The sequence below is a fragment of the Hydra vulgaris genome, chromosome 15 (genome assembly GCF_038396675.1).
Source record: "Hydra vulgaris chromosome 15, alternate assembly HydraT2T_AEP".
Taxonomy (NCBI): Eukaryota; Metazoa; Cnidaria; class Hydrozoa; order Anthoathecata; family Hydridae; genus Hydra; species Hydra vulgaris.
The window spans coordinates 39,053,324-39,069,906 of NC_088934.1; the positions used below are offsets into that span (position 1 = coordinate 39,053,324).

Below are 16,583 nucleotides of genomic sequence, written 5' to 3' on the forward strand. Positions count from 1 at the left end.
CTCGTGTGTCTCATCTGCCCCTAAAATGTCTTTTTGCTTTTAGGAAAAGGGTTTTCAAGTGCTAAATGGGAAGGTTTTTTGTAAATGTTACATGGTAAACAAAAAGACAAATTTCTGCATGTGGTACCTGTGGTATTAGGCATGTGGTAACACAGTGTGTTGGATTTTCAATTACTATAACTTACTTTTAGATAATTTAGAATTTTATTTTTAGGTTTTAAAATATGCATGCAAGATTAACATCTTAGTGGACTTTGATAATGTTAGTTAAATAATGTTTGAAATTTCAAAAAATTTGCCTTTTTAAAAAAATTGAAATTTTTCGAAAGAAAAATAAATTAAAACCCTAATAAATTCACAACTTTAAAACAATATTTTAACATGTAAGAAATCAATATAATACATAAAGGTACACTACATAAAGGTAATGACTAAAATTGTTATCAGTAAGCATTAAGTCCAAGCCTTTTATTTCGAGTCAATATCTGAGAGATCTTTACATTTAATAGTTGGCCAGAAGTATAGCTTGTTATAAAACTCATTAAATTCTTCAGAAATAAATTCTTTTAATTTGGTAAGGACTTCCAGCTTAACTTTTTTTCCGCCAGCAAGGTTACACTTTTCTCAAGTGTAACCTTGCCATTTGGGTAAGCCAAATTAAACTGTGGTACAGCACCAGTATGTTTAGCCATAAAAAAAGTATGACAAATAAAATCATTAATATTGGTTAATACCTTGATAAAGGCTTTTTTATCATGGTCATTAGGGTATGTAATACTTTTAAAAATTTTAAATTAAAAAAAAACGATTTGGGATTTTATTATGTATATCTTTTATTATGATAAATTATATATCAAATCTGTTGCAAAATTAGCATCTGCTAAGGTTGCATCTCGTTATTGAGCTCGACACTTTCTTACTCTGGATTCTATTCTCTATCTCTACAAATTTCAGTTCCGCCGTTGTAAAGAATACTGTTGCCATGTCTGGGGCAAATCTTCTAATGATGCCCTTTCTCTTTTAAATAAGGTACAAAAAGGCATTGTAAACATAGTTGGACCAGCTCTTGCAGCTAACCTCCAACCATTATCACATTGTCGTAATGTTGCATCTCATTCTCTTTTCTACTAATACTATAATGGGCACTGCTCTAAAGAGCTAGCGTCTCTTGTGCCATCTACTAAAATTCATTCTTGTATTACTTGTCATTCAGTTAGGTCTCATCCTTTTTCTGTGAATGTTCCTAAATGCTCCAAAAGCTCTTATTTGTCTAGTTTTTTTCCTCAAACAACAGTTCTTTGTAATTCACTTCCTTCATCTAGCTTTCCTGATTCATTTAATTTGCAATCTTTTAAGTCATCTGTCAATCGTTATCTTGCTCTACAATTTTCATCTTTTCTCTTCCAGTAACTTCCAACTCTTATAGTGGTTGCTTGCAGTCTTGTTGGAAGCGAAGATGTTTAAAAAAAAAAAAGGAATCCTAGGAATAACTGAAATTCTAAATTTATTAATCGAGGATTCAAACATTGTTGAACTTAGTTTACCTGCAATGAGTTTATACTAAACTTAGAAATTGCAGATTTTGAGTCGATATTGACCCAATTTACAGGTGGCTAATGTATAATTTTTCAAAAAGTCTGCATGACTTGTCAGCTTCTACATTATCTATTGTAAACTTAAAACATGCGCTTAGCATTAAAAAAAAATCGTTTTTATTATGATATTGTCTTTAAATGTAAATGAAAAATAAAGATTTTGCAATGTATTTTCAATAGCAGAGCGTTTTGCAATAGAAAAAAAAGCAAAGTCTATTTTGACCCTACCTCGAATATTGACTGATAAAACTTGTATTTTTCAAACAATTGATATTTGTTCAAAATACCTTCATAAAACAGATATTATTGTGAATTTGATTTAAAAAAAGTTACTTTGTAATCAAATAGTTATTAGAAAACGGTTTTGAAACTTAAAAATCAAATATCTCTGAACTAATAAAATCTCTGTCCTTTTTTCCCCTCTACTTTTCAACTTATAACACTGCATCCAAATTATTCATAAAGCGTATGTTTAAGTTTTTTGTCTTCAACCTTAAAACAAAAAAGTTGCACTTTTACTTGCCTTAAGATAAGGCAAGTGAACACTAGTATATATTTTTTAATAAATGGTACTAGTATACTTCACTGGTAAAGTAATTAACTTGAATTTTTTCTTTGCAACAAGTACTATTTTTTGCTTGTTAACTTTTTAAAAATAAAAAATTATGAAATGATAATATAAAGTGTAATATTAAATTTAGTTATTTAAAATTGAGACAAAATAGGCATTCCACAATGTGTACATTTACAAAATAACATTTCTAGTTTTTTTTTTTATAATTAGTAAAATAAAACTTGTTTTGCGGTAACTTATTTTATTAGGCAGTTTAGAAAAGTCACTGTTCTAAAATAAAAAACAATAAAGTTATGACTAAATAACAATAAATAATTTTATGGCGTCAAAATCAGGAAGAGCTAATGTGCTAAACTGTTTTTCATTTAAAACAAGGCGTTTATATATATATATATATATATATATATATATATATATATATATATATATATATATATATATATATATATATATATATACATATATATATATATGAGGGGCTCAGAGGAAAAGACATACAAGTGATATTTCTTAACAAGGGAGAAAAACACTATTTTGCAAAGTTGTTTATTGTAAATTCTTATGGTGCATTTTAAAAACAAAAAGTGATTGAATAATTGGAAAATATGTTCTTTTAGGCATTATTTGTAAAATTTCACAAATTAAATGTATATTGACAGGTCAAACTAAGGTAAGAGTCACTTTGGAAAAACAGTACAAGTGATTTACATTTTATTGTTTTAAACACTACAACAATATGTCTGCATTAGAAAAGTTATAACATGATAACTAACATGTACTTAAAAATATGATATAGATTTAAAAGAAGAGGTAATATTAGAATATATTTTAATTAGGGTATATTAACCAAACTAATCGCTTTCTTCCATCATGCGATCAAGTTCATCTTCATCGACATCGTCTTCTTCGTCAGAAGATATGGTAACCTGAGTTGCAGTTTTTGTTGCTGTAGTTCTTCCACATCCTCCAGGTCCTCCTCGTGTAATCACAGCACCCCTTCCGCGGCCCCGGCCGCGTACTAGAATAGGGGTGTGCCACATGTTTTGATAAAAATTGATGATGTACTGGGTGAATCAACTCCAGCAATTCTTGAAGATTTTCCCACTTGGCAGCCTTTATTTCTAATAGCTGGTTGTACAACAGATCTAGTCGAATCGTAGGAGGTCTACCTACAAAACTGCTCGACCAGTCTGCCGTCTTAAATGGAATTAAGTCTTCAGTAAGACTCTCTTTAAACTGCATTTCAGTTGGTCTGTCTTTCTGTACCCGTAACCAACGGATTTCTCGACAGCGGATTGGATTTTTCTCAGAGTCCTTCTTTGTGTTTTTTGTGATTACATTCATGTTTGCGACGGATATAAAGTCTTCAGTCAACATTTTCGTGACGCGAAAGTTCTTACTGGACAGTTGAACAGTATTAATCCAATCGTCAGGTACAAATACATATGGGGTTTTCTTCTTGGCCTTTTCAATGATTCCAAAGTCTTCGTCACATTCCATGTAGGTGTGGCCAGGTTCCAAAAATTTGTGCTCCACCATCTCTTAACCGTTTCTTTCACCACATACATCCAGAATTTTAGGATATTTTTACTCTTGTTTTGCCCTCCGCAACTATCGCTGAAGGCTACAATGTGTTTAACATTGTCAGGCAAACCATCGACAAACTTTTTCAAGCAGGAGGCTACTTCTTGAGAGCCACGAGATGCGTTGGACTCGTCCCACATAAACATGTCCGCCTTGCCTGTTGCAAGGTTGTGAATGGCAAAATTATATGTCCACAGGACACGCATATAAAAAACTTTATTTGTTGTAAGAACTGGGGTCGGTAGAGTTTGTTGCAGATTAAATGTGATGACCACAACGGTATCACCACTTTTTCCCTGTTGTTTGGCTGACCTTTTAGATTCGACCGCTTTCTCAGCCTTCTGGTGATGAAGATCCCGTTCCGTTTTTATACTGTTTGCCTTACCGTCAACGCAGGTCTTCAATAGGTTTTCAAACCGATCACATTTATGACAAGTATCCGTGTGAGGTGGATGAAAACTGATGTTGAAGTCCTTGTTGAATATGTTCCTGTAGCACCACAGCAGAACGGGCTTCCGGTTGACTTCTACACACTTTTCTACGTACATGTTGTACATGCACTGTAATGTGAGGTGAGATGGAAGATAAGTCTTGTTGGGGTTATCATGCCTACTGTAGTGACTCTTATATTTTGGGAACAAGTTGATGTGCAACTGTATGAAGTCTAGATCACAATCCGAGATCTTATGCTTGTCTGGCCACTTTCCTTGACCGTCTTGGGGAGATATCCCGATTTTGGACCTATTTTTCGTAACATGACAAAAACAAAAGTTTGATATGTCTAGTGTCTTTAAAAAATAGTCTTTACACACTCGATGGCCCATTAAGGATATAGTTTTTGAGATGGTCTTATTTGCAGTAGCATTTGCATTCACCCTTTTCGGCTCACCGACCTTCACACACCCATTCAGATATGCCGTTTGAAGGTCAAATGAACCAAGCTTCCAGAAATCATTGAAGACAGTTTGTCGCTGGTCTTCAGTTATATTTAAGCAGCATTTGTAACAGCACCTGTGCATGTAAAGTTTCACAGATCTGCTTGCTTTAGGAATGCCTCTGTGGCCGGTATATGCGACTTCAGAGTTACGCTTCCTCTTAGCAACTTCCTTCTTACTTTCGTTCCGTTGTCGCTTACGACCTTTTCTCTGTTGAGGAGCTGGAGGAGGTAGGGTAGGCTCAGGTTCAACATGTGCTTCTTCTTCAGTATCGTCTCCACTGGATTCCTGAACAGCATCCGAAGAAGAGTTTGACGTTGGACGATACTCGTCGCTCTCAGGATTGTCCACATCGGACTCAGATTCTACACACAAATACAAAATTAGTACATAATAATATTATGTACTAATATTATTATGTATGTAATATTATGTACTAATATATAATATGTACTATGTAACCTAACTTTTGAAGTTGTATCACTTCACTTAACATCTGCCCTTGATTACTTTTCGGTTTAAAATGGCTCAGAGTTAAACTTAATACTCTTACTCTGAGGAGTCATTCATAATACTATATAATATATAATATGGCTATATAATACTATATAATATATAATATGGGCAGATGTTAAGTGAAGTGATACAACTTCAAAAGTTAGGTTAGGTTATGTCTAATGCAGCCTAGACCAGATTTATTCAAATATTTACATTATAAACTTTAAGTATTTGTTTGTGTTGCATAGAACAATGTAAAAATGTATATTTACCATTCATTAGATCTTCTAAAGACCTCAAATCAAGTCATTTAGACGCCATTTCTATGTAAACAGAATGTTTGGACTGTCACATGTAATGTTTTTCCCCTAACCAAAACACCACATTGGTGAAGAAGTATTATTGGCCGCACACAGAATGCGCTGGTTGTTCGAAAAATCACTTGTATTATTTTTCCTCTAAACAGAACCGTGCTTTAGCTATCCAATGATGCACTTAGATCGTTTTGGGAAAAAATGTCACTTGTATGCTTTTTCCTCTGAGCCCCTCATATATATATATATACATACATATATATATATATATATATATATATATATATATATATATATATATATATATATATATATATATATATATATATATATATATATATATATATATATATATATATATATATATATATATATATGTATGTATGTATGTGTGTGTGTATATATATACATACATACATACTAACAGCCCTCAGAATTAGGGTTGGCATTCGGCAATGCTGACCTAATAGTGCTTGAGGTCTGCAAAAAATTGCCAACCTTGTTTCTATGTTTTATGGTACAACCTTTGTATCAAATTTTATTTGTTAACCTGATGCAGACCACTAAAAGATTAAGGTCAGTAAATTATTGCCGCTCTCTTTTTTCCTAATTCCAAAAGTTGTATGTATGTATATATATATATATATATATATATATATATATATATATATATATATATATATATATATATATATATATATATATATATATATATATATATATATATGTATATATATATATATATAATTACATATATACATATATAAAAAGCAAGGAAATGGTTGGCAGACTTGAAAACGGTAGACAAACATGAAAAGTTGTTGGTTGTATAAGTCAGGAAAACATGAATATGTGAGCGAGCTCTAAAGGGTTGAAGTGTAGAGAAAAGAGCTAAAAAAAATTAAAGTATTTTAAGCATGTAGGGACAGAAACAGTAAAAGATTTAGACTTTTCTGAATGACGAGTAAATCAAAAAAGAGTTTTAGTTGATGGAACTAGAGATAATAGCTTCTTTGAGCAGTGACCATGATAGTATTCGTAGTATAGAGAAAGAAGTGCAACTTAATGAAGATTAGTAAAAAGATCAAGCTTGGTAGATAAAGCAGGTCCAACTACCTTTACAATCCTTTTCACATTTGTTTAAAGAAGACAAAACATTATAAGAATCAGCCAAAATATGACAACCGTATTTCATACAGAGGAGAATAAGAGATTTTTAGAGAAATCAGGAGTAAGAAAATGGCAACACGATAAAGATAACTAACCTTAGCAGATGCTAACTTACCAATACTTAGAGACAAGACAAAAATCAATGAGTGAAGGTAAGTAATCAGGGTTGTCTGGAAAACGAGTCACAAAGTTGACTATTTTAGTAAGAGAGTAAGAGAAATGCAGAAGTTGTGGGCTTTAATCCATTTTGAGTTTAGTCATTCAGTGAGTTGAGCATTAAAGTCTCCAATAACAACTGTTTTGTTGTTTCATACAGCTGTTTACAAAAACAAATTAATATGCCTTAAAAATAAAATATGTTTTATCATCTGCATAAATAGGGTATTACTTTATTGTAACTGTTCAAAATGGTATAAACATTGCATTATTTGTGTTTTTATTTTTACTTGAAGTATCATGTTAGGGAAGAGCAATTACTGAAAGTAATATTGTAATAATATTAAGCACGTTACTTGCACATTACATTATAACTTATAAATCTACAAATAAAAACTTAAGCTATAAATGATAACTTTAACTCTAAATTATAACAGTAACTTAGGCTATTTAAACACCGCCAAACAGGAATATTATAAGATATTATTTAAGTAAGAAAGATATTATGTTAAAAAATAGCATTTATAAATTAATGTACAAAAGATACAATTTTGTACTAACGCAGCCTCTCTTTACTGCAAAGCAGCACGGTAGGGGGGGGGGTATTAAAAATTTATTCTTTTGCAATTCGATTTTTTTGTTTTGTTTTTATATGTATATATATAAGGCTTTTATCTTATTTTTTATGTAGAGGAGAACCATTAACTACAAAAGATATACGTGACTTCTGTTGGTGTCTCTATATACAAGTCAAAGGTATTGGTTTATGTTTATCTATTACACTGTACTAATACAATGAGAAAGTAGTAAGTTTTTTAATAGGCAAAGTTAAAAAAGCAAAGTTTTTCAACATTCTAAGTAACAAAGAATATTTATATATTAAAGTATTAATGTTCTATTTCTTAAATATATATATATATATGTATATATATATATATATATATATATATATATATATATATATATATATATATATATATATATATATATATATTAGGGCTGTCCAAAAAAAATTTTTTTTTCAGATTTGATTGCATAGTTGTTTATTTTGTGCCATTTGACATAGTAATTAACTGTGCAAAAAATCTTTCCAATCAGATAATGTTTAGGGGGTGCTCAATGACCATAAAGTTTTACGAAAAATGTGAAAAACATGGAAAAAGTAACAAAGTTCCACAAATTTCTAAAACCCGGTTAATTAGATTTTTCAGATTTGATCAGTTTTAATTATCTCTAAATATTAAATTCTAAATACAAATTACAATCCACATCCACTCTAGACTGGTTTATTAGCAGAGAAATTAATGAAATAAAATGCTGCAATACGACTAAAGTTCTGCGGTTTTTGTTATATCAGAATTTTTCCAAAATAAAACACTAGGATTTTTGACTCTTTGTCATTGATTAAAATACGAATTAAAATAATGAATATACTAAATTTTTTCCTTCTTGGTATTCTGGGGAATCATTCCAGGTAGCTGGATCGTTGTTGAACAGAAAATCAATATCAACCTTCATTGACCGCAACGCACTTGCTGAAACTGATGTCACCAGCATGTCCAGAGATTTCTTCTCTAGACTTTCAATGTTCTTTAATTTGATCAACCTTTCAGACCAGTTCTCACCGTGAAATTTCATGTTGGAAATCATTTTTCCCTTCTCTTCCGTTTGAAGTTTGTTTGAAAACAAAGCTAGTGGGGCCAATTCTGGTGAAAGGTACCACAAATGGTTTTGAAAGTTCTTGACTGCTGCTTCGGAAATCGTTTTATTCACAACTGCAAACTGCTTAAGTTGCTGAAACAGAAACAAGTCATTAACTGGAGCATCGCTGGCATTTGTGCATGATATCCAAGATTTTACATAAACCAGACTAGCAAATAAGCAAAATTCACAGAGATTTTTTTCCTCTTTTGTGGTCAACTTGAACTCTTCACGAAATAAATAAATCTTAAAACAATAAATAACCTTGGCCATCCAGCGAGCCATGTGATAAGCACCAGGGATCTTGAAATGATAATTTTTCTCTTCTTGATCAGGCAGTTTTCCAAGTATTAACAGACAGAGATCCATGATTTCTTTGTAGTCATCCCTTGGCATTTTAACATGCAGGTTTTCTTTGAGGAATGCAATCACTTCATTTTGTAGTTCTTGCACCAGGGGTATTTTCATTCGAATGTCATCCAGAGGTTTAAAATTTCCTTGATTAACTTTGGGCCAATATTGCTGAAATCTCTGGAAAAGAGGTATGTTGGGACCAGATGATGGTCCAAATAGTGATCCAAACACTCCTGCTACTATGATCTCATGAACATGGTGTCTGCAAGCGAAATATAACAAATTTCTACCTATATGTTTCTCTAGAACTACACATGCACCATTTTTGGAGCCAGTGTTAGAGGCTGTAGTATCAAAACTCATTCCAATAACATCACCAATTATGTCCCAGAAATTAGGCAGATGAATAACTGCTTTTGCTTGGGCTTCTCCAGTTTCAGCTGATAGTTTTGCTATTCCAAGTATTTTGTCAACATTGTGACCTGTCACACCTACAGATAGCCGGTCAACATTTGCTTTAGGGGCTGCAGAATTTGTACGATCTATCATCAGTTTGCCATCCCAGTGGACGATTAATGGTGGTTTGTCCAAATCGCAGAATTCAGTTCGAACAGTGGCTTCAATATTTGATCAATGATAGGTTCGTTTTCTACGGACTGTAGAACGTGACAATGATCCGTCATCGAGGTTCTGTCCGCCAGCCCTTGCAATTGCTGCTGCTAGTATAGTAAATTTTGTGTCAGATAGATTAATTCTGTCTAATGTTGATGAAACATCAGGCGAGTCAAGAATTGTATCTAAGATACATTGTCGTTTTGGAGTACTTGCTAAACTTGATTCAGCTGACCCTGAAGAACTTGCTTTACTGACTTGTTGTCTATAATAAACAGGGATTTCTATCTCAAAATCTCTATCAACCATTTTGTCATTATCAACAGCATCGTTATTGTTGTCATCACTATAACTTTCGTCATGTAAAGGTTCAATAACAGGAACTATTGCACTCGCACCAGATTGTCTTTGCTCTTCTTTTAGCTTTCGTTCTCTCTCTGCTTGTTTCCTTGCTTCATTTCTTTCTTCTAATTTTGAAAGTTCTTTGTCCTCTCCAAACATCACCATTTTTCTCTGACATCTCTGATCCAATAAAAATTCTTTATCTTCTTCAATTCTGATCATGGTTTCAGCATCCTTGTGGGCAATGTCAAAAAGTATGCCAATGGTGTCTGTAAATGATTTCTCTCTCGATTTCTGAGAATCTGAAAATCTGGATTTATTTTTTTTTTATTAATTTAAATTCCTGGACTAAAGTTTTCAACTTTAAGACTACATTCGGATGAAATGCTGTCGGAATACGGGCTTTATTCCAAATAATAATCAGTTCATCAACAGTTGTTTTAAGACTATCAGGCACTGACTTTTTGGTTGAATTAAGATGATAAAAAAATGTTTTTAAAACATCAGATGTTAAGGGAAGAACTTTATCTGGAAGATTTGGCTCTGGTTGTCCAATTAAAAAGATTTTGGTTTGAAGTTGTGTAGAGATAGCAACACGAGATGATGCTGCCATTTCAATGATAACTGAAATATTATGAGAAAATCAAAACTCAATACCATATTATACAAACTTATCATTCAGTTGTTGGTTTATGCAGCTGCAGCAATATATTATAATAATTATTACTAAAGAAATTAAATAAATATTTTCAAATTAGAAATTATTATTATCTGCACTTAATAACAAACAATACACTACCAGACTACCATGCCAGTTTTCTGTAATAGGTTACTAAGGTTAGGTACTATCCAAATATTAATACATTTGTTGTCAAACTGAAATTCCAAATAAAAATAATATTTATACTTGTAAACCTTTTTATTCTGTTTGAACAAATTCTAAATTGAGTTAAATAATAGTATTAAAATTATGAATACAAATTTTAACAAAATGATATAAACACAGTTGTTTTAAACACTAGCAGACATTTTTTAGTCTGGTGCCCTGATGACAGTTAATCTGCTGCACTTTAATTAATCTATATAGCACGCAATCAGACAATATTTCAGTGGAAAAAAACTAACTAACCAGGTTAGAAATTTTTGGAACTTTGGAACTTTTTACACGTTTTTGACGTTTTTCGTAAAACTTTATGGTCATTGAGCACCCCCTAAACATTATCTGATTGGAAAGATTTTTTGCACAGTCAATTACTATGTCAAATGGCACAAAATAAACAACTATGCATTCAAATCCGAGAAAAAATTTTTTTCCTGTGTTCACATGAACAGCCCTAATATATATATATATATATATATATATATATATATATATATATATATATATATATATATATATATATATATATATATATATATATATATATATATCATATATATATATATATATATATATATATATATATATATATATATATATATATATATATATATATATATATATATATATATATTAGGGTGGAGCGATTTTGAAAATTTTTGAAATTTGATTTGCCTGAGCAGCAAATCAATATCTTTTGGTGAAAAAAGAACCTTACTCTCTTTTTTTTTTAGTTTAGATGAGTTCTTGAGGTTCCTCTTTAGATTCTAAATTTTTGATGGGTCCTAATATTGTTTAAATTTTTTTTTCTAAACTATGTCAACTTGATACTTAAAAGAAGCAAAATAATATGCTGATTTTGAAAATAATATTTGTTTTTATTAAAAAATTAAAATTAAAAAAGTAGAGTTGTTTTTTTCATTAAAAACCCCTGTCCTCAACAAAACGGGGATTTTAAGGTATATTTTTGCAAGTATTTTTTTCACTATAAAATTTTTTTAATAAAATTATTATTTATGAAACAAGCATTTTTTTCTGCTTTTTTTAAGTCCAAGGTTGATATGGTTTAGAAAGAAAAAAAATTCCAAAATATTAGGACCTGTCAAGAATTTAAATTCCAAAGAGGACCCTTAAGATCTCATCAAAATCAAAAAATATTTTTTTACTTTTATCTTATAATTAATAGACATTGATTCGTGTCTCAGTAATATTGGTTTTTAAACTCTTTTTTTTTTGCTATGAAAATCGCTCCACCCTAATATATATATATATATATATATATATATATATATATATATATATATATATATATATATATATATATATATATATATATATATATATATATATATATATATATATATATATATATATATATAAACAGTTTTAAAATGTATTCTACAAAATAGAGTGGTCAATGTTCTTAAAAGAACAGAGCAATTATTAAGTATTAAAAAATCACTTAACAAAACAATAAAACTTGAATGAAAAAATGAAAAAAATTTTGTAAAGTGATTTTCTACAACTTTATATATATATATATATATATATATATATATATATATATATATATATATATATATATATATATATATATGTATATATATATATATGTATATATATATATATGTATATATATATATATGTATATATATATATATGTATATATATATATATGTATATATATATATGTATATATATATATGTATATATATATATGTATATATATATATAAATATATATGTATATATATATATATATATATATATATATATATATATATATATATATATATATTAGGGTGGGGCATAAAACACCAAAGTCATTAAAAAAAAATACCATAATAATTTTTCTGGTTCCTTTTGATATGTGTATTAAAATAATGTAATTTTTTTTTGGGTACCCCTATGGTCGGTCCCAGCAGTCCGAAAATTTATAATTTTTGTAAATAATAAGGGGGCGGCAGGGTCACTTACAAATATTTTAAAGATATCTTAAGGGTTATTTTTGTAGCCTGATATATCTATGTTTAGATTATGTTTTGTTTTATTGCAAAAGATGATGGAAATGGTCAGCCCTACCCATTTAAATACATGATGCTTATATTTGAGAGGTTGGGGGGGCATATATATTTTTTCCTACGTATTTTAAGTTGAAAATATTTTTACATTTGCATTTATTTTTTAAAGGAAGATTATTTTAAAGTTTTCAACCAAGATTTTTTTTCTGTTGTCTGAAATTTTAGCCGATGATCTGCAACAACTAATAAATTAGCTTGGCTATCTTCTTCGTTTCTGAAAGTTTCAATGAAGTCTTGACCAAGTTTAATACTTCTGCACGTTCTGCACTATCATTTACAACAAGAAGACCAGTGACATAATTTTGAAATCTAACATAACCCGAAAATTTTTCCCAGTTTAATGAACTGGTTTTAAGCCATTCTGTCTCATGTAATGTCATTTTTAATAAATCAAATAAAAACCAGCTTTCAGGATCAATAAAATTTTTAATATTTTTAGTTATTTTTTTTTCATTGTCAGTAAAAATTTCGGTATTAAGTTTCCCCTTCTTATAACTGGTGGGCTTCGCTGATTGAGTTAATTTAAGAGCTAATTTTTGTAGCTGATCTACAGGTAAACATTTATCAGCAAGACACATCTTTCAAGACCACAAATCTTTCATTTAAATACCAATTGTGCTTTTTAAGTGATTTCAGTACGACTTCTACTGGTTTAAAACTGAATTCAGAATGTTGTATCATTTCATTAATAGCTTTTAGATCTAAAGAAGGTGCTATGGCAGGGATAGGAGCTTTAATAAACCATGGAACATAAAATAGTGCTGTAGATGAAGCAATTTCACAAATCAGGTTTCCCTCTTGCAATGATATTATGTTAGGACATAAGTTACTGAATTGTGGCTGAAGAAGATCATATGTTAAATAATAAACTCCCTGTGCCATAAACCTGGCAGGATGCAAAGCCATTGGAAATCTAAATTGAAATTTTGTTACTTTTTTTTTTTTTTTTTTAGATTTTTCACCTTCCCAAGGCCCGAGGCCACTACAGTCGAGGAGGCTAAAAATTTTTTTTTTTTTTTTTTTTTTTTTTTTTTGTGTGTTTTTATTTTAATTTTTTTTTTTTTTTTAGTTGTTATTCGTGGTACAACCCTCACTCAACTCTTTAACTCCGAAACACGAACCTTTCCGAGCAAGGCCGCTGCGCAGAGAAACTAAGTTGAGCGCGGTACTTCCAGGGACGTGGTGGGAGTCGAACTCCGAACCTCTTGCTTATGAAGCGAGCGCTCTTACCACTACACCACTACCGCATTTTGCCAAATAACCAAAGAACTGCTAATTGTATAAAATACTGATAGTCATTTCTTGGAAATATATCATTATCTAGGCAATTTTGAAGGAATGTTAATGATTCAGAAGCCTAAATTTAAAAAAACTTTATTATTAAAACTTATAATTAAACACATTAATCTAAATAGGACAATTAAACCAACCTGCCTTTCAAAAAAAGATACAATTCCTTTTTCTGAGTCAAATCTCTTTAGGTTATCATTTATTCATTTATCTTTTAAAGAATCGATTCCCAATTACCCTTTAGCCTATCAAATAACTCAGTCTTTGGTCTACTTGTTTTACCACCAGTAAGAACATTTGAAAAGTGCTAAAATATATTTATTTCAAATCATTTAAATAAATTTTATTAATAAAGCATTTAATTCATCAAGAAATATTAATAATTAAATATATAAATAAATATAAAAATATTATATGATTTTTTCAATATTTACCTTTATATGTAATTCATAAACGTGATGACAACAATCATCCAAATTAAAGCTTTTCCTCTCCACTGCTCAATTATAGTACAGACTCCTTTAAGCCAACCAGTATTTGTAACTGTGGTGTCAAAGGACAGGCAATCAACATAGTCAAATAGCTCCCAGTCTTGTAAAGTTTTTTTTTGATTGCTTTCCCAAGAGACTCAGCAGTGCCATCTTTCACAATGAAAATACCCAAAAGATGGGATTCTGAGAGATCTGGTGAAGTGATTAGTACAGCTACTCTTTCAACTTTTTCTTTACCGAGTTCTTTCATTTCCGACATAATTTTTGAGTCAAAATTCACAGTAAGACTTTTACCCTTAGCCAATTTAATAAAGTTGTCTTTAATATTACAGGCAGTTTTTCTTATACTTAATTTTTTCTGCCTCAAAATACTTCGTTTAGAAATAGAAAAATCATCTGTCGTTCCAGAACTATTATTTATAAGAGAAGCAAGAGTTGCACTCAATGCAGTCAAACTTATTCCATATCGGGATGCTGTGTTGGAGCTAAATCTTTTCCTATATTTTTTGGAACAGTAAGAGGAACAACATTAGATTTTCTAATTTTTCTAGAAGGCTGTAGATACTCTTCATCTTATCATCTAAAGTATTTAAAATTTTTGTTGTGTCTTCATATTTCTCAGTAACCAACTCTTTCTGTTTTCTTACAGACTCTTTTGTTCTTTGATTTTTTTATTTTCATTTCTCTTTTTGTTTTATTTTTTACAAATTTTAGTGAAATTTTATCTTTACCCAACATTTTCTGAACACGCGCTTCTTTCTGGTCGTTAAGAAAATCTGCATCTTCTCTTCTAGTTTTTATATCTTTAGTTTTATCTTTCATAATACCTTCACAATTCTTTTGACTTACATCAAATACCTCCTCTTGCATTCTTGAAAACTGTTCTCTTTTTAAAACTAAATTTGTACTTATAAGGTTCCTGTGTTTGTTTAAATCTTTTCTCTACTTTTCTACGTCAACAATCTTGTCTCTAAAACAAATGTAAAAGAAAGCATTAAAATTAATGTAATTTATTATAAATATATAAAATTGTATGACTTTATAATTGCTACTTATATAACATAAATTTGAAATTGGATTAAACTAAAAATTAAAATTATTTTAATTTTATAAAAACCTGATATGCTTGTCAGTATTAATAAAAGGAATTCCTGCTTTTTGCCATATTTTCTTCACCTCATAAACAACGCATGGTAAACATTTTTGGAGACAACCGCCTATTTCAGCACATTGTGCAGTAAAGAAATCACTAAGAGGACATGAAGCTATACTAATTGAGGAAATGTTTGGAAAATTAGCTCTTAGCATAAGATCTCTGTAATGGTAATATTGCCATACAGTTTTTTTAGTTGGCAATTGTGTATAAGGTATTGTTCCAATTCTTTTTCCAACAAGAAAAACTTCACGATAAGATATTTTCCCAAAACTATTGCCTGTTGACATTATTTTTATTTACTTTAAAATAAAAATTTTAAAAATTACCAATTTTTTTAACTTAACCCTTCTCCCCCCCCCTACCTCTCAAATATAAACATCATGTGTTTAAATGGGTAGGGCTGACCATTTCCATCATCTTTTGCAATAAGATAAAACATAATCTAAAAATAGATATATCAGGCTACAAAATAACCCTTAAGATATCTTTAAAATATTTGTAAGTAACCCTGCCCCCCTTATTTTTTACAAAAATTATAAATTTACTAATTTTCGGACTGCTGGCACCAACCATAAGGGTACCCATAAAAAAAAAAAATTACATTTTTTTAATACACATATCAAAAGGAACCAGAAAAATTATTATGGTATTTTTTTAATGATATATATATATATATATTTTTTAATTTTTTTAATATATATATATATATATACATATATATATATATCTTTGTATAGTAGTTAAAAGACACTTAAATGGTAAAAAAAATCTTTTGACATTTAATGTTGTTTAAGAATTGAAACAGTTATATTTATGCGGACGTACATTAAGTTTTATTGTTTTTAAAAAAA

At 29.8% G+C, this 16,583-nt stretch overlaps 1 protein-coding gene across 4 annotated transcripts in view; it reads left to right on the top strand.

Moving 5' to 3' along the window:
- Positions 1–16,583, top strand: part of LOC101240404 (retinoblastoma-like protein 2) — a 75,244-nt gene that overhangs the window by 12,590 nt on the left and 46,071 nt on the right. For all 4 annotated transcript variants that reach the window (XM_065820241.1, XM_065820242.1, XM_065820243.1 and 1 more), the window contains exon 4: positions 7,518–7,582. In XM_065820241.1, the coding sequence (XP_065676313.1) occupies positions 7,518–7,582 (65 nt within the window). The remainder of the gene's footprint in view (positions 1–7,517; positions 7,583–16,583) is intronic.